This window comes from Petaurus breviceps, unplaced genomic scaffold (genome assembly GCF_028583685.1).
Source record: "Petaurus breviceps papuanus isolate PSGF00001 unplaced genomic scaffold, PetGlider_PUasm1.0 91133, whole genome shotgun sequence".
NCBI classification, from domain to species: Eukaryota; Metazoa; Chordata; class Mammalia; order Diprotodontia; family Petauridae; genus Petaurus; species Petaurus breviceps.
The window spans coordinates 19,529,647-19,556,239 of NW_027187419.1; the positions used below are offsets into that span (position 1 = coordinate 19,529,647).

The following is a 26,593-nucleotide window of genomic DNA, read 5'->3' on the forward strand; positions in this document are numbered from 1 at the left end:
TGAGAGGAAAATAAAACCCTATCATGGCAAGTTTATGAGAAATGCATTTCTCTGTTGTTAATTAAAAGATGATACAATCAATGAGTCATGGCCCTGCTGACTTGTCTTGCTGAGTTTCTGTACAAGCAGGACTAGGCTTCACGTGAAGAGAGGAAGGAGTCCTACAAAAGCAAGGCACAGAAGTGGGAACCAAGATGAAGATCTTGTCCTTTCTCTGCTTGTTCTCACTAGCGTCCTCTTCTGCTTTTCCTGCAGATTCAAAGATGGAGCATGAAGAAAGCAGGCAGCTTGCACAGGTACTTAATCAATGTTGTTGACTGACAAACTAAACACAATGAAAAAGAGAGGTTACTTTTGTAGCCATCATCTGAGGACCTTACAGCATCAGCAAAATGAGTCCCTGACTTTTCTGAGAGGAGGAAGTTTCTAAGATGAGGCACTGAATGGGGATGGGGAAGACAAACAGTTAAGTCTTGAGCAAAGCACGAAAGGGGACTCTACTGCTGAGGGAAAGACAGACAGAGACAGACAGAGAGATAGAGACAGAGACAGAGAGAAACAGAGAGACAGACAGTCAGACACATGGAGACTGAGAGAGAAAGAGACCAGAGACAGAGAGACAGAGAGACAGAGGTAGAAACAGACACAGACAAATGGAAACACAGACTCACCAACACATAGAAAAACATACAGAAACAGAGATAGAGACAGGCACAAAGACAGAAAGATACAAATAGAGAGAAGGAGACAGAGACCTCAAGGAAGCACCAGAAAGGATTTTGAGATTGACTAGAATAGACCAAACTACCGCTTTAGAATACCTGTATTCGCAGTGTGAACCAATGAACAACTTGGGAGGGAGCTTGTAGAAATCATCATAGTTTGATGGTCCCATGTGACTGAAACTGATTGTATTTACAAAGCAAAGAATTTGTACATAGAAAATCTGTTTCTAGGAAACACCAGGCTGAGCATAGCAGCCAAGATAGTTATGAACATAAACATCACCCAACAAGCAAAAGAAGCCCAACATCCTCTAGGGTGTGGTTGGGGTTTGAGAAGTTTTAGGGTTTGTTTTCTTTGATCAGTTCCAAATCATTCTGTTCAATGAGTTTAATTTAGAGGTCATGACTTCCGCAAGAGTATAGTTTTATTTTTTCTGTATTTATCTTTGAGTGTATATGTATATGTTTTGTTTTGTTTTGTTTTTATCTTTTGGGTCAGGCATATTTAGGTCAGTTCTATACACTTGAAACAGAAGGGAGTCATCTTACTCAAAACGAGAGCAACCTCCCCTTAGATGGAAAACTCCGGGAAATGCAAGCATTTTTTGGATTGACAGTGACCGGTAGACTTGACTCTAATACCCTTGAGATCATGAAACAGCCCAGATGTGGGATGCCTGACGTGGGTCAATATGGCTATACTCTACCTGGGTGGAGAAAACACAGACTCACATACAGGTAATGCTTCTGTCTTCTCTAACACTGTAACTATTCTACTCTCAAATTACACACATGAGCTTGACTATATGAAATATGTCCAAAAATAAATGGAAACTAGAACATAGCCAATTAAGTTGGATATGATGTTGAACTTCCCAACTGTGAAGGCTGTTAAATATTAGAATGGATTTTGAAGAAAGTTATGGAAACTTCTCTTTAAAGCTGTTATAAAATAAGGATCATTATAACTGGTTTGCAATAAATTATATATGTTCCTGATTTAGAATGAAGGAAATGGGCAAAGTCTATACATCTTCTAAGACTCTTATCTTTTCCACAGCTCTCTTGTCTTGTTCTGTCTAGGCGGCTAAGGAGATAGAGTGCTGGACCTGAAGTCAAGAAGACCTGAATTCAAATCCAGCATCAGAATTTACTAGCTGTGTGACCCTGGGCAAGTCACTTAATCTCTGCCTGCTTGAGTTTCCTCATCTGTAATATGGGGATAATAATCTACCTCCCAGAGTTGTTGTGAAAATCAAATTAGATTATATTTGGAAAATGCTTTGTAAACCTTAAAGCACTACATAAATGCTAACTATTATTTTTATTACTATACCTTAGAGACATAAGCTGCAAACAGGCAGGCTCAGGAAGATAATATAGAGGTTCTAAATCCATTCCTGAGTGCAGTGGAAATATTGATAAATCAAAGGACACCAAGGAAAATGTGAGAGGTGGAAAGGACACAAAACTATTTACAGTTACCAGTTATTCTCCAGGTATATGTATGCCCTACAGAAATTATTCTCATTGCGTGTTAGAAGTTTCTTGGTGGAAGCCAGCCTCTCTTATGGTAAGAAAGAAAACACCTACCAGATAGCTAATGTTTTTATAGACCAAGTCAGTAGTTGTTCACCTAGTGCTAGGCAACTAGGATGATGATGGATAGAATGCTGAACTTGGAGTTAAAAAGACCTGAGTTCAAATCCTTCCTCAGACACTTACTAGCTATGTGGTTCTGAGTCTGGGCAAGTCACTTAACCCCTTAGCCATAGTTTCCTCATCTGTGAAATGGTGATAATAATAGCATCTACCACACAGAGTTGCTGTGAAGATTAAATGAGATGATGTAAGTAAAGCATTTTGTATAACTGCTAGCTATTAGTATAACCATCATCATCATCATCATCATCATTCAGGAGGCGTGAATTAAGATGTAACATGGAGAGAGGTTAACTATAGTGAGGATAGAGGAAAATATATGATGAGTCTGTATATAGGAGAAAGAATGATTGCTAAAGTAAACATTAAGGTTAACATGTCTAGCTCTGTATTGGTCCCTGAATGAAAATAGTATATGTTTAAGTCTGGGTTCAATGCTTTCATATTCAGTGATACAAGTTGGGAACCAATAAGAATGTCCAATCTAATGCTATATATCTGATTACCAATCTTTTCCTTCTTCCAGAGAGCCCTGAATTTAAAGTCAATAGACTTCATCTTTGCTATTTCCTTTCTCATAATCTTTCCCCAAACACAGCCCTCTTCCAATCTTTCCCCTTTCACCATCCTTCCAGTCACACAGATTTACAACCATTACATCATTCTATCCTCCTCACTCTTCCTTAGCCATTATATTCCATCAGCTCAGTCCAATGCCAAGTCTTATTGATTCTACTCCAACAGCATCTCTAATTCATTTCGCTCTCTACCTAAGTTTAGGACTTCATCACCTCTTTCCTGGAATACTGCAAAAACTTTGTAATTGATTTCTCTGTCTCCAGTCTCTCCCATCTTTACTCTACCAACTGTTCATTAATGTACCTATTTTCCCTCATCACCTCTAGCATTTGTCATTTCTGGTAGCTGTGAGGTAGTACCTTGGAGCTGTTTTAATTTGCCTTTCTCTAATCAGCTGTAGAGTATTTTTTTTTCATATAACAATGGACAGTTTTGATTTCTTATTCTGAAAACTGCCCATTCATCTTTTGTGCAATTATCAATTGGGGAGTGGTTCTTAGTTTTTTAAATTTTACTCAGTTCCCAATATATTTGAGAAATGAGACCTTTATCAGAGAAACTTGCTGTAAAAGTTTTTGATATTATTTCATTTTCTATGGTACCTTTTAGCAAAATGTACCTTTCCTTGATTATCTCTTATAATTAGATCTATTTTTGTCCTTGCCTTGTCTGAAATCATGATTTCCACCCCTGCCCTCTTTACAGCTGAGGCATAATAGGCTCTGCTCTAACCCTTTATTTCAACTCTCTATGTGTCTTTCTGTCCCAAGTGTATTTCTTATACATAACATATTGGTTGATTCTGGTTTCCAATCCATTTTGCTATATGCTTTCATTTTATAGATTAGCTCATTCCATCCACCTTCCCAGTTATAACTAATTGTGCATTACCTCCCACTCTATTTTCCTCTTCTAATTCTTCTTTCTCTTTTTCATCCTATCCTTCCTCAAAAGTCTGCTTGCTTCTGACCACTGCCTTTCCCATTCTGTCTTCTCCCTTATCATTCTCCACACCCCCCATATCTCTCATCCCTTTCTCCTATCTCCTTATTGGGTAAAATAGATTTATATACCGTATATATGTATGTATGTTTGTGTGCATATATATATATATATATATACACCCACATATATACATACATACATACATATATATATTTATTTACCTTTGAACCAATTTCTCTGAGAGTGAGTTTCAAGCATTTCTCCCCAGCCCCCATTTTCCCTACCCACTACAAAAACTCTTCCTTCTGCATTTCCTTTATGAGGGAAAGTTTGCCCTATTCTACATTTCCCTTCCCCCTTCTCTCAGTGAATGCCTCTTTCTCAATCCTACATTATCTTTTTAGAGCTCATTCCAACATAATTGACTTACTACTGATGGCTTCTAACTGCCCTAATAATAATAAAGTTCTTAGGAGATACATGTATCATTTTCCCACATACAAATGTGAACAGTTTAACTTCATTGAGTCCCTTACAATGACTTGCTTACCTTTTTATGCTTCTCGATTCTGAAGGTAAAAATTTCTATTTGGTTCTGGTCTTTTTATCAGGAATGCTTAGGACTCCTCTATTTCATTAAATACCCACTTTTTTCCTGAAATATTATACTCAGTTTTCTGAGCAGGTTATGCTCGATTGTAATCCTAGTTCCTTTGCCCTCTGGAATATCATATTCCAAGCCATCCATTCCTTTAATGTGGAAGCTGCTAAATACTGTGTGATCCTGACTGTGGCTCCACAAAATTTGAATTATTTCTTTCTAGCTGCTTGAAATATTTCCCGTCTGACCTGTGAGCTCTGATATTTGGGAGTTTTCATTTGGGGATCTCTTTCTGGAGGTAATCAGTGGTGAATTTTTTCAATTTCCATTTTACATTCTGTATATAAGATATTAGAGCAGTTTTCTTTAATAATTTCTTAAAATATGATGTTTAGGCTCTTTTTTATTGTGGCGTTCAGGTAGCCCAATAATTCTTAAATTATATCTCTTGGATTTATTTTTCAGGTAAGTTGTTTTTCCAATAAGATATTTCACATTTTCTTCTAGTTTTTCACTCTATTGATCTTATTTTATTGTTTCTTGAAATTTCATAGTCATTTGCTTCCACTGGTCTAATTCCAACTTTTTAAGGAATTATTTTTTTCAGTGAGTTTTTATATCTCTTTTCCATTTGTTCAGTTCTTCTTTTAAAGTTCTTTTCTTTAGTGAGTTTTTTTAACTCCCTTTTCCATTTGGCCTATTTGTTTTTAAAGGAGTTCTTTTAATCAATGAATTGTTGTGCCTCTTTTGACATTAGGCCAATTCTTTTTTTTTAAGTAGTATTTTCTTTAGCATTTTTTTGTTCCTCTTTTACCAAACTGTAAGTTCTTTTTCCATAATTTTCTTGTATTGTTCTCATTTCTCTTCCCAATTTTTCTCTTACCACTCTTATCTCTTTCTTTAACTCTTCTAAGAATTCTTGATGACCTTGGATTCAATTAGCATTTTTTCTTTGAGGCTTTCATATTCTTGTCTTCTTTTAGGTTTATACCTTGGTCTTCTCTTCCACTGAAGTAGTTTCTTGTGTATGGTCAAAAGCTGTGGTTTGCTTGTTTGTTTTTTTGTTTTCTCATTTTCCCAGACTATTTCTTGACTTTGAACTTTATGTTAAAGTTAGGCTCTGACCATCTGGGGGAGAGGGGGTGGGAAGGCACTGTGCCAAGCTTCAGACTTTTTCATGCTGCTGTTTTCCAAGCTAGTTCTATGGGTCTGCAAGTTTTCAGTGCTTCCAAGTTAGTGATATCCTGGGAGAGGTGTGGTCATGCTCTCCTTGTCTAGGCTCTGGTCTTTACCAAAGAAGGGTCCCTGCACCCCTACAGCCACAAGTATAGGTACTAATGCTGGCCCTGGAACTATGACCAGGTCCTCTGTTCTCCTGGAGTTGCAAGTGCCAGTGCTTCTCCTAGCCCTGGAACTGTGTTCTGGGTCCCTGCTCCCTTGTGACTGATCACAAATTCTCCTTTCTACCCTGGAACTGAGACCCAGAACTACATAGGGGTAAGAAAGTTGCAGTCAGCACCAGCTACAACTAGTGCCATAAAAAGGCTCCCTATAATCTCTTTATGACCAGTTTTCTGACTCCCTTCTCATCTCTGGGTTGAGAACTCCCAAAATTGCTGTTTTTGCTGCTGAGGTTGTGGCCACCTCCAAGACTGTACCCACCCAAGTGTTACAGACTTCTCCTTTGGGACTCTGAAATTGTCTTAGGCTGGACAAAAGGACTCTTTCTCACCTTTTGTTGGCTCTGTCACTCCACAATTTGATTTGAGGTGTTATTTAAAAGTTGGGGAAGAATGTTGGGAGAGTTCAGCTGGGTCCTGGGCTGTATTCCACCATCTTGACATAGTTTCTTTTCAATTCTCTATAGCCTAACCAAATTGACTTTCTTTTTTCAAGTAGTATTTTATTTTTTCCAATTCTATGCAAAGACAAATTGCAAACTGACTTTTTTTTAGATTTTCTTTATAAATAACATTCCATCTCTCATCTATGTTTCTTTGTACAGACTGCCTCCCCCCGCCCCATGCCTGGAATGCACTCATCTCTCACCCCTACCTTTTAGCAACCCTAGCTTCTTAAAAGTTCTCACATTAGACCTTTCCTGATATCCTCAGTTACTAGTGCCTCTCCCAAACAAAATAAAAATCACTTTGTATTTATGTATATGTATATGTGCCTCATATAATAAAATTCAATTTTTCTGGGAAGCAGTATTTTATACTTATCCCCAATGCTTAGCACATTGGCAAGTCCCCTCATTGCCCTGGGATTCAGTTTTGACATCTATAAAATAAAAATGTTGAACTAAAACTACTTCTAAGGTCTCTTCCAATTCTAAATAAAGTTATGATACACAATTTTAGGTTTTAAGCTTCTTGAGAGCAGGGATGATTTTTTACATTTCTTTGCATCCTTAGAGCTTAACACAGTGCTTGGCACATAATAGTTGCTTTCTAAATGCTTTTTGACTGACTAGGAAATAAGGGGGACATTTTTTCCCCTGGGTAGTTCTTAGTGATTCAGAGGGGAAAATTTTAATAAGTTTAAATATAGATTAATTAGCAAATGATGTGTGTACATGGCTACATATACAGGAATTAGAAGGCTGATTTCTATAAGCCATTCAAGAATGTAAGTCTCCTTACTTTATAGTCATACCAAGTATGTATATCTATAAATACATATGTGTATACATACAAGTATATAAAGTCTATGTATTTGTATTTCTAATAGGGAATTAGACAAAAAGGTCTGTGTAGTAGATGTGGAATTTGTTTAACAGGACACCAGTGATTTAGTTATGTATATACACCTATGTGCATATGGAACACACATTTGCATGAATGTTTATGTTAACTTTAAAGGATACTGAACTATACTCCTGATATGGAAACTTCTGATGTGGAGGAAGCCATCCAAAAGGCTCTGGAACTGTGGAGCAAAGTGAGCCCACTAACATTCACCAGGATTTCCAAAGGCATTGCTGACATTATGGTTGCTTTTAGGACCAGAGGTACAGTCATAATATGATTGAGAAATAAATCAGGGTGTTTTCACCATGGGTTGTGTGAATTAGATGAGACTTGTGCTGCTTGACCCCAGAGGGAAGGATAGCAAGCAATTGGTGCCAACTACAGAACACAGTTAAGGTAGGGAGGGAAAAACCTTCTCTAATAATTAGATTCTCAAAGTGAAATGGACTGCCTTGAGAGGTAGTGAATGCCCTGTCATCAGAGATTTACAAGGAAAGGCTATCTGACCACTTTTTAGGGGATCTTTTATAGAAATGGGTTCCAATATTGAAATTCTGAGATTCTGTAAATAGATCATTCTTTCACATATATATATATATATTCTCATTCAAATGAGATATTTGCCAAATGCTTTGCAAATTTAAAACACTGTATAAATGCTAGTCTGTTATTGCTGTTAATTTTACAGCCCATGGTAGATGCCCTCGTCAATTTGATGGTCCACTGGGAGTCCTGGGCCATGCTTTTCCTCCTGGCTGGGGAATTGGTGGAGATACCCACTTTGATGAGGATGAAAATTGGACCAAAGATTCAAGTGGTAAGTTCTAGGGATTCTTAATATCCAACATTTCTTTTTTTAAGAATTACTTTAAATCAGTCTAAGAATAGATAGCATAATAGTGCTAGAGTCAGGAGGACAGGAGTTCAAATCTGACTTCAGACATTAGCTGTATGACATTGGACAAGTCACTTAACCTCTGTCTGGCTCAGTTACCTCAATTATGAAATTGGGATAATAAGAGTACCTACTTCACAGGGTTGTTCTAAGGATGAAATCGGATAATATTTGCAAAATGCTAGCACAGTGCCTGGAATAGTAAGCACTTAAAAAATGTTAACTCCCTCTGTCCACCCCAGTTTCTTCGACTACAAAATGGGAATAATAACACCTATGTTTCAGACTTGTCCTGAGGCTCAAATGAGATGATACTTGTGAATTGCTTAGCATATTGCCTGGCATATAGTAGATCTTTAATAAATGCTTATTTCCTTCCTTCCTTCCTTCCTTCCTTCCTTCCTTCCTTCCTTCCTTCCTTCTTTCCTCCTCTTTCCCTTCCTCCTTCCTTCCCCCTTCCTTCTTTTCTTTCTCTATCTCTTCTTCCCTCCATTCTTTCCTTCTTCCCTTGTTTTCTCCCTTTCTCCCTCCATCCCTTCCTTCCTTCCTTCCTCTCTTGTTTCCTTCTTTCTTCCCTTCCTTCCTCACTCCCCCCAAAATAGTAGCTTGCCAATAATAGATGAAGAGTATTCTAGGATGTAGAATGGCAAGTGAATTTTCACTGAGCTAAGAGAGAAAATGTTTTGTTTGAGGAATAGCAAGAAAACCAGTCAATGAACTGAAGAGTACAGGTTGGGATGTGAGGTGTAAGGTATAAGAAGACTGAAAAGGTAGGAAGGTTAGAGTTATGAAGGACTTTGAATGTCAAAGAGATGCCTTTGTATCCTGGAGGTCAAGAGAGACTCAAGTTTAATGAATGAGGGAGGGGAGGAAGTGTGTGTGTGTGTGTTTGTGTGTGTGTGTGATGTGGTGTAGTGGCAACCACACTGGCATACCCAGGCTGGCTGCTAGCACAGGATCTTAGATCTGTTTTACTAGGAAAGATAGTTGTTTAGAGGGTCAGCAATCTTTTTTAATTACATTCATCAGTTCAGGGAAAAAGTCAGCACCCTGAACTTCAGAAAAAAATATGAACAGAAAATACAAGCAGAGAAATAAAGACCAACAGACAGGACTCTGCCTGAATCAAAGCAATATTGCTATACACTTTACATACATCTCTGGATTGAGAGAGCCTTTACATCTGAGCAGGCGGGGAGCTCTGAACATACAGCCATTCAGGATCTCAACCAGGGAATCACAAGATCCTTCTCATAAGCAAACCCCCAAAGCAAAATACCAGCTCAGAGTATATACACACTTCTCAGAGCCAGAAGGCATCACAACCCTCTTGACTCAGTGTCTAATTAGAAATTAACAAAAGGTGTGAAAGCCTTCCTACAAGCAAGCCTCCCCTAAGCAAGCTTCCCTTAATGGGCTCTACCTGAGGCCTATTAATGGGCAGAGAGGATCTTAAATCCCATAAACATTACAGATGATCATACCTGCACTTTAGCAAGATCAATTTGACTGCTGAGTAGCCAATTCAGACAGTGCTGAATTGGGGCGATAGTTAAGGCAGGGAGTCCAACCAGTAGGATATTACAATAGTCCAGGAGAGGGCCTTCGGCAGAGTGGTGGCAGTGTCAATGGAGAGAAGGCAGTATATACAAGAGATGTTATGGAGATAAAACCCATGGAAGGATGGGCATGAATGGAATGGGAGTAAAAATGCTATTGAAAAATTGCTTTGTGGAAGAGAAAATGGGCTGGTACTGTGGCAAGAATGACGGACAGCAGGCCAACAGAAAGTGCTCCACTAGGGCAGCTAGGTGGTACAGTGAATAGAGCACCGGCCTTGGAGTCAGGAGGACCTGAGTTCAAATGTGGCCTCAGACACTTGATCACACTTACTAGCCACGTGACGTTGGGCAAGTCACTTAATCCCGATTGCCCTGCCTTCTCCCTCCAAAAAGCAAAAAAAAAAGTGCTCCACTGGTATCCTCAGGGTATTAGGGGAAAGTGATGAGGGACTCTGCTCCACTGGGTGGATCTTTCTATGGCAAACTTATGGAAGGATATGAACAACAGGCCCAAAACCACAGGCAGGTATATCTGGGTTATAATTATGGGTGGATTGTGCAGAGGTTCCCAAACTTATTTGGCTTACCACCCCCTTTTCAAAAACAATTGCTCAGACCCCCCCCCCCCCCCCCCCGCCGCCCCAGAAGTCTACTTTCTTTAACCCTTTAACAGTATTTTTTGAGATTTGTGTCATTTCAAACTACTACTCTGCCATCATTTCAGTGCCCCCCAGGGGGCAGTATCACCCACTTTGGGAGCCTGTGGAAATCAATGTCTTTATAAATCTGCATGAGCATTTGAGGGATGCTATCAGCAGCATCTTCTAAGATACAGGATGGTAGTCTATAGTCCTAACAGCAAATAATTGTCAGTTCTGTTCCTAGAGCAGCAATCATAGGAGTCTTTGAGACTCCAATGGACAGACATAAATAGCAATTTTGATACTTGAGACAATGCAGTTAGGGGAGGGCCGAAGCTGAGATGGGATGAAAGGACAATGAGCAGACAGGGGTAGTCTAAGGAGTTTCTCTCTCAGGCTATAGACCCTGAAGGAGAGGAAATATATGACTGAGATTTCCTGTTTTATTTTTTATTTAATCCTTGCTAATTAGGTGCTTCATAGTTGTTTCTACAGTTAATGTAGGAGTCCAACGTCTGTCAAACACCCTTTCCATTTCGGTGTTTGGGGCAAAGGACCAATAACCGTACTCTAGCTGAAGCTCTGCCAGGAAAAAATAACTTTACCTCCATATGCTAAATTTTATCTTGCCTACCTGAATGAAAAGATATCTTGATGGATTTCACGGAATGTTGGGTTTACTACCTCTGACACTTTGTCAGATGGTGTAGCCCTGGACAAGATGTTTAACCTTTGTGTACCTTGGGCAGCTCCCTAAAACTTACCCCTAAATCAAAAATGAGTTGTGAGAACTTCAGTAATCTTATCATCCTGCTAAACAAAGAAGCCCCAGGAAAACTCCAATGTCTTAAGTTACCAAGTCAAAATAAGACCAGTAGTAATAACTGAAAACCCCTTCCCAAAGTGTTCAAATATTACCAAGTCACCAGTTCCCAGGAGTTTCCCTATCCCCACCCCCCACCCCCACCATAATGTGTCAGCACCCGTTCCTAAACCCAGGCTCCTCCCTCCTTCTCCCCACTGCCTGGTCCTCTTTGACCTAGATAAGAACCCTATAAAAACACAATAGACTTTACCAGCCTGGGCTCCCAATTCTACCCAGGGCTCCTAGGGACTTGATTTTTATCTATTGTTCCTGACCACCCTTCTTTATTGTATGTCCCCTCAATAAAGCTTTACCTTCTTGGTAGTGTTGTGTACTCATGTTTCCTTAAACTGAACTTTGGTATTCCAAACCTTATTAAATCAGTAATAAGACAGTTATCTTCTAATAGCTAGTTTGAATAATTTCCAAATGAACTCTAGCTCATAAAAGTATTATCTTCCCTGTGACAATCCTATTTTCATCTCCCCAAGCCAACCATTCATCTAACATGCAAGTATTCCAATTTACACCTGTTTATTAATAATTAAAAAATCTTTTAAGCTCAATAAAGAACAGTATTGTATTTTTTTCCCAGCCACACTTCACTGCACAGCTAATTATGTCATAGTATTCCGCCTTCTGACTCTCCACAGGCATTGTATGTCCCCAATGCCTGGAATGCTCTCCCTTCCCATCTTTGACTCTTGCGTGGCTCACTGGCTTCCTTGAAGACAGCTCAAACTCTACCTTCTGCAGGAGACCTTTTCCACCCCCCATCTTCTCTCTGAGATTATTTTTCACCTACCCTCTATACATCTTGTATTTGTATATTGATTTACATGTTTATCCCCCTTTAGACTGTGAGATCCTTCAGAGAAGGAACAGTTTTTACCATTCTTTGAATTCATAGTGCTTGGTATAGTACCTGGCATATAGTAGGCAAATAGGTAATAATAAATTAATAATATTTAATCATTAACACCTAATAATAAAATAAATATAAAATAAAACCACTTAATAAATATTTGTTGACTGGTTAATTGACTCTTTCTATTTTTTTTAAGGATTCAACTTGTTTCTTGTAGCTGCTCATGAGTTTGGCCATTCCCTGGGTCTCTCTCATTCCAATGATCCAAGTGCTTTGATGTTCCCAAATTATGCCTTCATTGATCCCAGCAAGTCTCCCCTTTCTCAGGATGATATTAAGGCCATTCAGGCTATCTATGGTAAGTGGAGTTCTACCCTGTACACAGAGGTATTGAACAAGAAGACTTTCAGAAAGGAAATTAGGTAAATCATTTCTTAAATTTTTTTTTCATAAAAAAACTCCCATTGTGCAAGCCTCCTCTGTACTCATATTATTTCCTCACATTCTTGTCATTCATCACGGCTATTTCAAATGTCTTGTTCTTTCACTGAAGGATCCTCATCTAAGGCACCTACTAAGCCAAAGAGACCCACTATCCCCCAAGCCTGTGACCCTAATTTGACTTTCGATGCTGTCACCACCTTCCGCAGAGAAGTAATGTTCTTTAAAGACAGGTAAACCCTTTTTCTCTCAACAAGATCTCTTCCTTTTCTGGAATTTGTTCTTTTTAAATGAATTTTGTTTTATTGAATGCCCATCGTGAAAGGATGAAGTGTCTATTTTAAGCAATTATTTTGCAGGATACTGCACAAGTCTTTAAATCCTATCCTAACACACTATCATCTGTGGTAGGGACTTGTGCCATATTGAATTACTTAGGCTTTGACTGACCACAGTGGCTCAGTTTCCTTCCTTATGTCATTTCTGCATTTGTTAACAGATTCCTAATTTTAATGTTCAAGCAGACCCTGGAGAACTACCTGGATGAGGAGATTAGAGCGCTGTCCCGCTTTGGGTGGGAGGTAGACTAGATAACCTCCAAAGTTAAGATAGACTCTAAGATTCTATGGCTGCAAAGAAGACATTTTTCATTCCAACAAATGCCAGAGTTGAAAGTGTCATCTCAAAAGGTCAACCCTAAACCACCTAGACCTTGGGCTCCTAGAGTTATGGTGCTGTCTGAGAAATGCCTTCACTAGAAGGAACTCTTTAGAGGGTCCATAAGGACCACAATCCCTTCTACCCAGTCAATAGAGGTTAAAAACAAGTTCACATCCCTTTAAAGTTGCTAAGTGAGGGTAGTTTCAATGCTATTGCATCTATTAGAGATACACAAGAAATCCTTATAAATTATGATTATTGACATTTACAGACATCTCATTGCCATCAACATCTATGCTGTATATACACATAAGATTGTCTTGTGTCTGAAACAGGCATTTGTGGAGAATTTATAATGAAGTCTCAGAAGTTGAATTTGACTTAATCTCTTCATTTTGGTCATCTCTGCCAGATGGCATTCAAGCTGCATATGAAAATGACAGGGATGAAATTCTGATTTTTAAAGGTAACTTCTTTCGTTGTATCTCTCTGTCATTTGTGGCTAATTTAAATATTAGGAAAACAGACATCACCATTGATCCCGAATTAAAGTGCTTCCCTGTTATAAAGTGAGGAAGCATCACATACTGTGCTAGTTACTGTACAAATATCTCGTTTAATCTTCAAAACAACCCTAGGAGGTAGATATTATCATTATCTCATTTTTAAACTGAGAAAATTGAGGCCAATAGAGGTTGAGGGACTTGTCCAGGGCCATGCAGCTAGTAGATTGCTGAGGCCATACTTGAAATCAGGTTTCCCTGACTCTAGTCCCAGTGCTCTATTCACAGCATCACTTAGTTACCCTCACTTTGACCTTAGCTCCTTAATCATAAATACAATTATAATAAGTACATCATAAAGCATCTCCAATATTTCTTTATGTATATATTTCTGATGTGACAGCTGAAATGCAGTGTGAAGAGCATTTGACTTGAAATTAGAAGATTTGACTTTGATTTTGACTCTGTCACTGAATTGCTAGGTGACCTTGGACAAGTCCCTTGACTTCTCATTCCTCCAGTTTCTAAACCTGTAAAATGATGATGACAATCATCTGCCTCAAAAGGGCTATGGTGAAGGGCATACAAGACAATGTGTATACCTTAAAGATGTATCCACCAATATCAGGTCTTTTCTATACAGCTTTGAAAATAAGAAATCCTTATAAATTATGATTATTGACCCGGCCTGCGTAGGTATTGTAAGAAATGAGACCCTTTCCTTAAAAAAAAAATAACATAGGGGCGGCTAGGTGGCATAGTGAATGGAGCACCAGCTCTGAAGTCAGGAGGACCTGAGTTCAAATCCGGCCTCAGACACTTAACACAAAACTAGCCATGTGACCTTGGGCAAGTCACTTAACCCCAATTGCCCTACTTTCCCCCCCTTCAAAAAGAAAAAAAAATAAAAATGTAAAAAGGAAAAAAATTTAAAAATAGCATGCATTTTCTCTCCTTTCTGTTTGTCTTTTATTTGGCTTCCAATAACCACGTGTCTTTAGTGGTACTTTGATTGGATATGCTCATGTGGCTATTTTGACTTCTACACCTACTCAAAGTTGACCATAGAAATCAAAGTATTGCTCTTATGTAGACATAGCCTCAAGATGTTTTCTAGAAATAGATGCTTATTTCCCCAAGTCTAGTGGTTTGATAAAGCAGAAGGAAGAGGTTGGATATGAAGGGGATAAAATGAAATAATCATGTTAACAAGCAGAATTGACTTTGGGACCTAAGGATTTTTCGTGACTCTTAAGACAATTATTTTCTATCCTGAGGACAAGATATTAAAAAAAATTATCTCTTTGTCTCACCCTAGATGCAAATTTCTGGATGATCAGTTCATATGCCATTCTGCCAGGTTATCCCAAGCCCATTTATAACTTTGGCTTTCCAAGGCACACAAAAAAGATAGATGCTGCTCTCTTTAACAGGAACACAAGAAAAACCTATTTCTTTGTTGAAGACAAGTACTGGAGGTAAACCCAGAATGCACTGTGTTCTTTGGCCTAAAGTGAAAATTGCCCATAGAGCTTCTAGGCCCTTAGAGAGGAAGCAAGATGTTTCAGTATTGGCTTATATGCTTGGTAGTGCATGTTATGATCAAGAGAGCTTTTGCTGTCATCATTTTGCAGGGCATATGCCCTGTACCAATTACATATCTCCAGGTCAGAAGGCACTTCAGGGTTCACCTAGTCTGATCCCAACAAAGGGTCAACCAAACTTTGCTTGAAGAAGAAACCCAATACCTTCTGAAGAAGCTTATTCTGCCTCACTCACATTAGCTTAAATTGTTAGGAAATGTTTCCCTTAAACTCTAAATTTGCTGCTTTGAAACTTCTACTCCTTGCTCCATTTTTTCATTGCAGATATGATGAAATAAAGCAAACCATGGAAAAAGGTTACCCTAGAAGGATAGCAGGACTCTTTCCAGGAATTGGTCTCCCCGTTGATGCTGCATTCCAGTATAAGAGTAAGTAGAAATGCCAAGCAGTTAGGATATGTGGGAAATAGGACTATTCTAAATGATTAAAAGTATCAGTCCTTCTTAAAGATATGTACTTTCGTTGATTTCAAGGATAGATAATAGCCAAGAGAAATAGGTGATTTTGGTGTCTGAATAGAGAATGGAATCAAGAGCTACCAAGAAGTTCAGGAGTATGAGAAGTGGGGAAAAAAGGCCACTGGACATAAAAATAAGGAAGTCATTAGTGGCTGGTATAAACACAGGTTAACTAGAATGGTGAGGTCAAAAACTACATCACAGCGGGGATAAACAAAGAATAAATAGTGAGAAACTAAAACCATTGTATATAAGCAACATTTCTTAAAAAGTTCAGTTTTAAAAGGAAAGAGAGAGATGACATAGTCATTGAATGGAGTAGAAAGGTCAAGGGAAGGATTTTTTTTTCTTTTTATTGAGACTAGCTCTCCTCCAATGAGGAATCCCACATTAAGATTATTATCACTGTCAAGTAGGGTACAGAATAAGGAGATATAGCCTTGCTAAAGTTGTTCCTCACTATCATGGAAGATGTCTTGCTCAAGATACAAATAGAGGAAAGATTCCACTTAGATGATTCTCCAATGATCCTGTTTGTGGATGATAGTGTTTGGTTATACCAAACTCCAAAAGATTACAGGGCCTCCTCAAAGAGATCCAAGGTTATTTAAAAGAGTTTGTCCTAGCAATTCACCCAGGAAAAACTAAGTGGATGAAAAGGGATTGTTGCTCAAATTGTGATATATCGTTGTATCATCAGATCCTTGAGTTAGTATGTCAGTTCCTTATAGCTGGGATAGGCATTGTAGGTAGGCAATGAATAGAATGCAGAAATAAATAGAAGGAAGAGTAGAGGCAATTGCACTTTGGAAATTGTACGGTGCTTTAAAGATGTCAAACTAGTCCTCAACACTGTGTTATAAAATAAATGTTCTCTTGGCAATTTTGTATGACTTAAAACCTTAGAACTCTACAGTGTCTGGAGAATCAAAGTTATGGCTAACTCAAAGGGAAATGAATATTCAGTGGGTATATAACTGCCTGAAGAAAATTTTCAGTGATGACCAGCATGAAATAAATGGTAAAAGGAATATCGTCAAGGAAATGCTTAATTTCAAAATAAGGAAATTGTATCATGAAACAAGAGTAATTAATAGAAAATAGCCCAAGAATGCCATTGGCACCCATACCTCTGATTATTCCAGAGATGAGGACTTCCCTTACTTACTAAGCCTGTTCTACTTTGAGACAGCTCTAATAGTTTGAAAATTTTCCATATATTGACCTGAAATCTACCTCTACAATTTCCATCTCTTTTTTTGGACTTTGTTTTACCCTCTGGAACTAGCCAGAGCAAGTCTAGTCACTTCCTACATGGCCATCCTTCAAATGGGACATCTGTCATAAAGGCTGTTTATTTTCCATTAAGCTCTGTCAAGGAAACAGATCAAAGAAGAGATGTAACCCTGGCTTGTAATGGATAGAATTATGATAATGCATGATGAAGAAAATGCAAAATTATTCAACTTTATGTTTTGTTTCTGTTTTTTTTAATCTAGAAAAGATTATCTCTGGATTCAGGAGAGAACAAAAATTGTTCAAAAGAGAACTTTACCCCCAAGAGAAATGAGGAAATGGCATCTATCCTCAATGAGTTCATGTCACTAAATGAACTATAGCTTTATTTAATGAAAAGACTTATGAATGTGAATGCCAAGCTACTATTAGGGATCTCTAAAAAACTGTGGAGTAAAGGGGCTAAAGTATGCAGAACTTGATTTTGATTCCTTATAATATTCTAAAGAATAATATAAAAGGGATGGTTTTTAAAGTAAAGAATAATACAAAAAGTGTGTTTTTTAATTAAAAAATGCAGTTTGGCTACATAAGAGAAGGGTGGTTTCCTGGCTTAGGGAAGTGATCATCTCACTGTGTTTGTTCCATGTTGCTCACTTCTCTGATAGAATATTGCCTTCAGATCTGGCTGCCAATTTTAGGAAGGATTTAATGAGTTACAGCCTGTCCAGTGGTAAGCTAAAAGGATAGTGAGAAGGACCAGGTACTTTGCTACAGGAGATTGCTGCTGTCCTTCATTCTCAAAGAGGACCACGACATCAGGGAGGTGATACAATGACATGCAAGTGAATTGGATTTAAGTGAGGTAGGGCTGTGGAAAGACACCAGCCTCACTTTCTTCACTGGAGACATTTGGATCTAGTGGCAAGATATAGATCAGGATAACTGGAGATGGACCTCTGCAGGAGGATTGTTGAAGGAACTAAGGATGTCTAGCTTAGAGAAAATACAGGAGAACATGATAACTACTTTTGATGATCCAGGACAGAACTAGGAGTAATGGGAGGATGTTATAGAAAGACTTTGATATGGGGCAAACTTTCTAACAGTTTAAGTTTTCCAAAATTGGATCAGGCTGCCTGGGGATGGAAGGGGGTCTGCATCTCTGGAAGTCTTCAAATGGTCTCTACATGTTGTAGTTGTTCAGTTATTTCAGTCATGTTCAACTTTTCATGACCCTATTTGGGGTTTTCTTGGCAAGGGCCACTCTCCAGTTCATTTTGCAGATGAGGTAATTGAGGTAAACAGGGGTTAGTGACTAGCCCAGAGTCACACAGCTAGTAAGGGTCTAAGGCCAGATTTGAACTCAGTAACATGAGTTTTCCTGCTTCGTAACCCTGCGCTATCCACTTCACCACCTAGCTGCCTACTTCAGATGACTATCTGTCAATGATAACGTAAAGGAGACTTCTGTTCGGGGGCAGTTGGTCTAGATCAGCACTTCTCAAAATATTTGATCTAGGGATCCCTTTACACTCTCAAAATTATTGAGAACACTCCCCCCCCCCAAAGTGAGAGACAGAAGTATGATTAGTTACAAAAGGTAATAATTGGACTTAATTTTCTTTCTAGGATTCTTCTATTTCTTCAGTGGGACAAAACAATTTGAATTTAACCCCGATACCAAGAATATTAGTCGAATTTTGGAGGCCAACAGCTGGTTCAAGTGTCAGAAAAAATTAAACTCATCACCTTATTATAGTTCTAGCCAGGAAAAAAATTCAAAATCAGTACAGGTGATTTCTCAACAAAGTTTTATCATACTTTTTTACTGTGTCGCTTATCTGCTGACAGAAATCTACAGATGATGAAAGAATTGTTAAATAATAGACATAGAAGGGATTTTAAAAAGTCATCAATTCCAGACATGTGCTCCAGAATATGCCAGAATCAAATGAATGACCATAAATCCCTTTATTAAAGAATATGGATGGTGACTCAATGTCCTTTGGGAGTTACCAGGTTCAGTGTTTGATTATGCTTACCATTAAGAAGTTCTTAAATCTCCCATTTGACAATTTCAGTACTTTGTTGGCATAAAGAAGACTTGAGCAAGTGACTAATAATGGACAAATACTAACGACATTTATTAAACCAAATTCAGAATTCTTTTTCAACTAGATCAGTTAACCCAATCCAACTATAACTTATATGTGTTCAAACTGAGTAATATGCAAATTGTACTCATGTGACCCTGAGCAATAGATATTTGATTTGAGGCATGTGAATGTGAAAGGCGTCCTTTTTCATATTTACCGCTTCTCTTGTAAACCATGTTCTTAGATACCCTTCACATTCTAACAGTAGCTGACATTCTTTGAGGACTCTAAAGTTTGCAAACTGCTTTACTTATATTTTATCACTTGAAGCTCATAATAACCCTGTGAGACAGATATTGTAGGTATTATTACCCCTATTACAGATGAGAAAATGGAGGCTCAGAGAATTTAAGTGACTTGACCAAAATCACACAACTAGTTAAGTGGCAAAGGCAAGATTTCAATCGTGGTCTTCCTGACTCTACATCTAGCATTTTTTGTACTCAACCACACAGATTTCTACTGCAAATTCTCTGTCTCTGGCATTTATTTTTTCATACTATTAGTCACCAACCCAAATTCTAGCTCTTTTCTTGATATCCAAGTCCTCAATGCATGATCCTGGAAGATGTGAGAATCTCATTCTCATTTAATGTTAATTGGGTGTGGATATAGGAACTACATGCCACTAGAGACAGAGCACAGGAGCTAAAAACATTACAGGTGCTGTACATCTTCACTAGACTCATTCTTACTTGTCCTCTCAACAGTTGTTTTCGCTGAGATCCAAACTTTTCCAACTAACAAAGGCATTTTAGTGAGTCCCACGTAAATAGTCATAGCTCAAATTTCTGCATAGCTGAAAAGGTTGATAGAATGTATTCCTTACTACAACCACGTGATGTAGGTAGTGGAAATGTAGTTATCATTTTACAGATAAGAAAACTGAGTCTCAAAATAGTGAAGTGACTAGTCAAAGGATACACATCTCATAAATGAGAAACTAGGACTTGAACTCAGATGTTTTCACTAGGAATTCAATATTCATTATGCCACACTGCTACCTAAAGCTTTGCACCACCTGTGAGGTGAAAATTATTTTAAAAATATCTTGTCTCTCCTATTAGGTGCTCAATAAATATTTGTTGAATGGGTGGTTTTGCTTTTGTTATCATGGAATGGAGGAGGGGGAGAGGGAGAAAGACTCGATAAAAGAACATAAATGTAGATGGATGTAGAACTGGAAAGAACCTCAGATGTCAGTAAAACCTCATTTTATAGCTAAGGAAACTGAGGCTCAAGGAGATTAATCATCTTAAGGTCCTCTGACTTAAACTAAGTACTTTTTTCAGCAGACCATAGTTTTCCACACATAGGTGGTACTACCTGAAAAGTAGCTTAATTTGGTGAGTATTGGAAATTCTAGAGAGTTATTCTCCTTAACTTTATTTTTTTTTAAGCAATCGGGGTTAAGTAAGTTGCTCAAGGTTACACGGCCAGTCATTTCTGGGTGTGGTGCTGAGTGTCTGAGCCCGGGATTCGATCTCCAGGTCGTCCCAACACTGGAGCCGGTGCTCTTACTTGCTGTGCTACCTGGCCGCCCCTATTCTCCTTAACTTTAAAGAAAGAGAATCTTCATAGAAAAGATCAAGAATGATAAAAATCAGAGGGCCAATCTCTTGGAAAATGATGTAATCATAGATTAAGAGCTAGAAGAGACAGAGATCATCTTGCCCCAAATCCTTCTTTTTTCTGATTAGGAAACAGACTCAGAGAGCTTAAAAGACTTACCCAATGTCACACAGGTTGTAATTGGCAGAGCCAGGATTGGTACCCAGATTCCCAGACTTTAAATCCCTCTTTCCTTCTCCTTTACTATTTTAACTCCTACTATTTATTTCTGCTTAAAAACCCAGACATGTCACTTCAGATTTCTAACATAGATCTAAATATTAGAACTATTAGAATGACAGGTGGCATAGTAGATAGACCATTGAGCCTGAAGTCAGAAAGACCTGAGTTAAACTATGACCTCAAATAATTACTAGCTATGTGACCCTTGGTAAATTACTTAAACCTCTGCCTCCCTCAGTTTTCTCATCTGTAAAATGGAGATCATGATAGCACTTACACCCCAGGGTTATTGTTTGAATAAAATGAAGTTATTTGTTTAAAGCACTTGGCAAACTATGAATATATAAATACATATATATGTTATAACATATAAATATATCAAAGGATATATTAGTATATAAACATTAGTTATGTTAATAATTACCATCATTATTATGATTGAAAACATTAAAAGAAAGACATTGGGTGCACCCTTCTCTCACCCCATTTGAACAGGTGAAAAACCAAGGTTGGAATTAGGCAACATATGTATGACTTCAAGTAAGATATTCCACTTCTCCAGGCTCCAGGATCATGCCAGATGATTTCTAAGGCTTCTCGTAACTTTAGATCTATGATACTATTACCCTATAAGAGCTCATGGAAGAACTGCTGAGCTCAGAAAGAGATGAGTAGGATCCTTAGTTCTCTCTCTACTGTACCCCATAGCTAACAGAAAACAAGGGCTACACCCATCATAGCCCTTGTCCTTGTCTTATTTTCTTCAAGTCAATATGACCGAAGCTCAAAGAAATTTTCTCTTGGGCAAAGCAGGAGCAAGATGATTTTGTGACATTTATCATTCTGTCTTGGAGATCTCACCCACATAAACCATGTTGATCCAAGATAGTAAAATTTGATCATCACCATGGAAGGGAAAAGAATGCACATTCATCAAGCAGAGATAATTTTTTCACCCCTTACCTCAAGCCAAAGAGAGAAATTCATTAAAGGCGGGCCTCAAAAATGAATCACTTCCTCAGAGAGCTGGTTTTGTATACTGACTTGTGGAAATTTCTGATTCAACCTTGTTGAGACTTTCATATCTTTACTTGAAATCCATCCCCTCAGATGTTTGTCTTTAGGTTTCCAGGGAAGTTCTTAAATAGATAAATCTGTGTCTACAGAATATGTTTTAGGGTGTTTTTTCTTATATCTGACCTACAAAGTTGCATCTGATTCACAATCACATATATTCTGTCCACATCCAACATTCATTACAAATCTGTCCACCTTCAGAGCATATCCCAGAACCATCTCTTACTGAAATCACACAGGGAGAGCTGGGCTGCTGTAATTATGCATGCATGGAAAGGACAATTTGATCCTTAGTAAAGAAAAAGAAAATACAAAATCTATGATTTAATAAATAATTTAGGAATTTGTTTTCCCAGTCAAATCTTTCCAGAACTGACAAACATTTAATTGTAACAGCTAATATTCACAATATGACTAATGAGAAAATTAAACTAAGTCATATTTGTTTTGAATCACAAGATTTAGGGAAATTCTACTTTGAATGGATGGATGGATGGATGGATGGATGAATGAATGAATGAATGAATGAATGAATGAAAAAGCATTTGTTAAGTACTTACTATGGTACTTGGTACTTACTATATACCACACACTGTGCTAAGTGCTATGAGTATAATAGAAGGGAAGGATTTCAGCTTGACAAATATTTACCAAACACCTTCTCTACATATATACATATATAAAGAGAAAGAGAGAGACAGAGAGAGAGAAGAATAAAATAGAACTTTTGCTATTGTATTCTTCTAAGGCCTAGTGGACAGTTTACTGTATAATAACTAGTAGCCAATTTTTTTTTATCACATATTGGGTTTGAGAGACAACTACTGCTGTACCTTCCTCTTCCCTACCAAATGACAGGTGGTCAGAGGTAATCAATTTTTTTATATGATATTTTATAAAATAATTATAATTACAATAATTTAATGTAGTTTTTATCCATGATGATTATAAACTTTTGAAAATAGTAAAAGATAATGATAATAGCTAACTTATGCAGAGCTTACTATGTGCCAGGCACCATGCTAAGCATTTTACAATTGTTATCTCATTTTTCCCTCACAACAACCTTGTGGAGTAGGTGCTACTATTATCCTCATTTTGTAGATAAGGAATCTGAGGCAAACAGAGGTTAAGTGACTTGACCAGGGTCATACAATTAGTTAAGTGTCTGAGGTCAAATTTGAACTCAGGTCTTTCTGACTCTAGGTCAAGTACTCTACCCACCGGACCACCTAGCCGATAACCAATGTATTCAGCTTATTTGGTCAATTTTCATTTTTATTATGTTTTGAGATCACCAAGAGTAAGAGTAGAGAAAAATAAAAGGTTTGAAAATATAATTTAGGGAAATATATCATTAATGGGGCAGGAAGAAAAAGATGAATCATCAAAGGTTACAGAGAAGTAGTGTCAGAGATCTGGGAGAAAAACTAAGTTATGGAATCTAAGGAAGCAGACAAAAAGGGGGCTCATCACCAGAAGCAAATCCTGCAAGAAGTGAAGGAGGACAGCCATTGAATTGAGCAGTTCTGGTGTCTTCTCTGCCTGGAGCAGGGCTCCCTGTGGTGTTATACAATTTTCCACTGTAATTTTAAAGAGAAACTTTCACAGTTTCTATAACCCTAGAGTTCTTAATGAAGGAGGATAGCCTTAAATTCCTTGCTACATGAAATCACCTAGGTGGCATCTAATTGTACTTCCAAATATCTGCAAAAGAGTGAAGACATCTATACTACAAATCTGAAGAGAACTTGGGAAAAGCTTCCATTAGTGACTTGTGCCATTATTGGGATTCCAAATTCAACTGACGTGTCATTTCACTCATTGTTCCAACCAGAACCATGTTTTAAAATTTGCTGCTGCCAAGGATGCCACGCCCATTGCTGGGAATTCCACACTGGATATTTTCACTCCCCACATCCAAGCAGCTTTCTGAGACTTTCTCTTCTTGTGAGTTACTGATCCCACCAGCCCTCAGTGGAAGTCATGGGCTTATGTTGGTCTCCCAACTACTGCACTATACCGTGTTTCCCCGATAATAAGACACTGTCTTATTAATTTTTTTGGACAGAAAAACACCAGAGGGCTTATTTTCAGGGGAGGGCTTATTTTAATGAACATTGACAGCAATTTTAATAAACAGGTAAATGTGAACAAAAAAATGTACCTTTATTAATAATGAATTCAATAAAGAACAGGATGACATGCTCACTGCAGCAGCTATGATTGGATGCAGCTTGGAGCGCGGCGTGCATTTCACCCGGGGGGAGGGAGGGACGGTGCATACAGAGGGTAACGTAATGTAGTGTGTAGCGCATGGGATCACCTTCACTACAGTAGCAATCTCAATAGGGCTTATTTTTGGGGGAGGGCTTATTTTAGAGGAATCTTACACAGTAAGGGGAGGGCTTATTTTCGGGATAGGTCTTATTATCAGGGAAACACGGTATATCACAAACTCCCCTCTTTGATATATGGACATTGTCATTCTGTGGAACAATAAAGGAGCTTACTCATTTGATCTGATGTAGCAGATGATGGATGGTCCATTAAGTCCTTATTATATATGGTACTATTATTTGTGAACACCCATGAGAGGCTATGTCCAATTTTTACTTTTACTGGGGTCCAGAGAAGACTGAAAAGGTAGAATAAGTAGCAGCTGAAAAGGCAGTCACAGAGGGGGAGTTTCAGGGTGAATGGATGGTCCCAGATCCAGGGTTCACACTTTTCTACCTGAGGTTGCACATTGTTCTGAGGGAGTACAAATACCATCTGGTACCACATTGAAGATGGGAGTACTTAACCTGCTACTGAAGATTGGTCCACAGGGGTGTCTGGGTGGCACAGTGAATAGAGCACTGGCCCTGGAGTCAGGAGGACCTGAGTTCAATCTGGCCTCATACACTTAACACTTATTAGCTGTGTGACCTTGGGCAAGTCACTTAATCCCAATTGCCCCGCCCTCCACCTTCCAAAACGGAAAAAAAAATAGTTTGGTCCACAGCTCTCACTGGGAAGGAGCTACCACAGAATGGTCTTAGGTTTCAGCCAAGATAAACTTGGTAATGCTGAAATAAACTGAATAATAATACTTTATTACCACCATCAAATGCCTCCCCACCCCCACCCCCCAGAATTCGGTGAATTATCAGAGAGGATAGACAAAGATATACAGAGGTTTTGAGGTTATGAGAAAATAAACATTCATTAAGTGCCTAATGTGTCAAACACTTTACAAATACTATTTCATTTGATCCTCATGACAACCCTGGAAGGCAGGAGCTATTATTATTCCCATTTCACAGTTGAGCAAAACTGAGGCAGACAGAAGTTAAGTGACTGGCCCAATATCACATAGCTTGTACATGTCTGAGACTGGATTTGAATTAAGTCTTCCTGACTCCAGAGCCAATATTCTATGTATTATATGTCCCATGCCTCTCCACAACTCAAGAAAAGTTGAGGAAATTCATGGGGAATCTCATTTTCTCAGTACAATAGAAAAAGGAGCCAGCCAGTGAGTGTGGAAGAGGACTGTGGGGACTTTGGAAGAGTAGAAAAAGTTTAAAATGGGTGGTATGGGGAAAGCAAAAGGGGGGTCAACATAAGACGAATAAAAGTATTTCCTAGAAGGACCAGTTAAGATTATTTAGTGTACAACGATAATGGACAAAATCAGCTCACTTTTGTGACTTTCTTTAGCCATGTTTGATAGTCTGGGGGCAAGAATGAGAGATAATAAATGAGGTTTACTGGTACTGGAGCAGAGCAGGGCAGGAACGACAGAGGGTCACAGGGGTAAGAAATCTTAGGTGGTGCTAAGCACCATGGATCTAGAACCAGCAGGAATATTAGAAAAGACAGAGCAGGAGGGTAGAGGGGGATGGAATGGGCAAAGCATAATAGAGAGAGTCCTAGACTTGCAGTCAGGAGGACAGAGATTCATATTCCTCCTCTCATACTTTTTAACACTGGTCAAGTTATTTAACCTATCTGAGCCTCCATTTCCTAAACTGTGAAATTATGGAACTGCTACCATGGCCTATAAGGTCCTTTCTAGCTCTAAATCTAGGATCTTATGATCCTCTAACCCAAGGTCACCAAGGTCACCCAAGGTTTGCTGCTTCAGCAGAAGAGAGGGATTGGGAGATGTGGAATTCTATGAGGTTATCATAACTGAAGATAGATACGTTTATACTCAACACCCATGAATTTTGTTATTGGGTTGGTAAAACACTAGAACAGTCACAGGCAGTAGGATACTTTTATTAGGATAGGTTTTTTAAAAAGAATTTCCATTCTCCCCTATTACACACACACACACACACACACACACACACACGCACACTCTCATGCATGCATTTATGAAGCACTTACAGTGTGTCAGGCACTATCCTAGGTACCAGAGATACAAAAGCTAAAATACAAAGTAATATTAGAGTGGTATGGCAGAAAATTGACCTCTGGGAAAATCAAGAAAGACCTTTTACGTGTCATCAGCAGTTGATCTGAGCCATGAAGGGAGCCAGGGAGCAGCTCCTAGGTGAAATTTGAGCCCAACT

At 38.4% G+C, this 26,593-nt stretch overlaps 1 protein-coding gene across 2 annotated transcripts; it reads left to right on the forward strand.

Annotated features, from left to right (window-relative positions):
* Window positions 1–90: 90 nt before the first annotated feature.
* Window positions 91–22,833, forward strand: MMP27 (matrix metallopeptidase 27). 2 transcript variants are annotated; one of them, XM_069080838.1, is made up of 10 exons: window positions 91–296; window positions 1,225–1,463; window positions 7,377–7,525; window positions 7,954–8,082; window positions 12,293–12,454; window positions 12,650–12,770; window positions 13,533–13,663; window positions 15,019–15,178; window positions 15,569–15,672; window positions 18,631–22,833. In XM_069080838.1, exons 1-10 carry the CDS (start codon window positions 195–197, stop codon window positions 18,864–18,866), a joined length of 1,533 nt encoding a protein of 510 aa, XP_068936939.1. In that variant the 5' UTR covers window positions 91–194; the 3' UTR covers window positions 18,867–22,833. The 2 variants fall into 2 exon arrangements, with proteins under 2 accessions (XP_068936939.1, XP_068936940.1); XM_069080839.1 differs by lacking the exon at window positions 18,631–22,833 and adding an exon at window positions 17,262–17,538.
* Window positions 22,834–26,593: the final 3,760 nt, after the last annotated feature.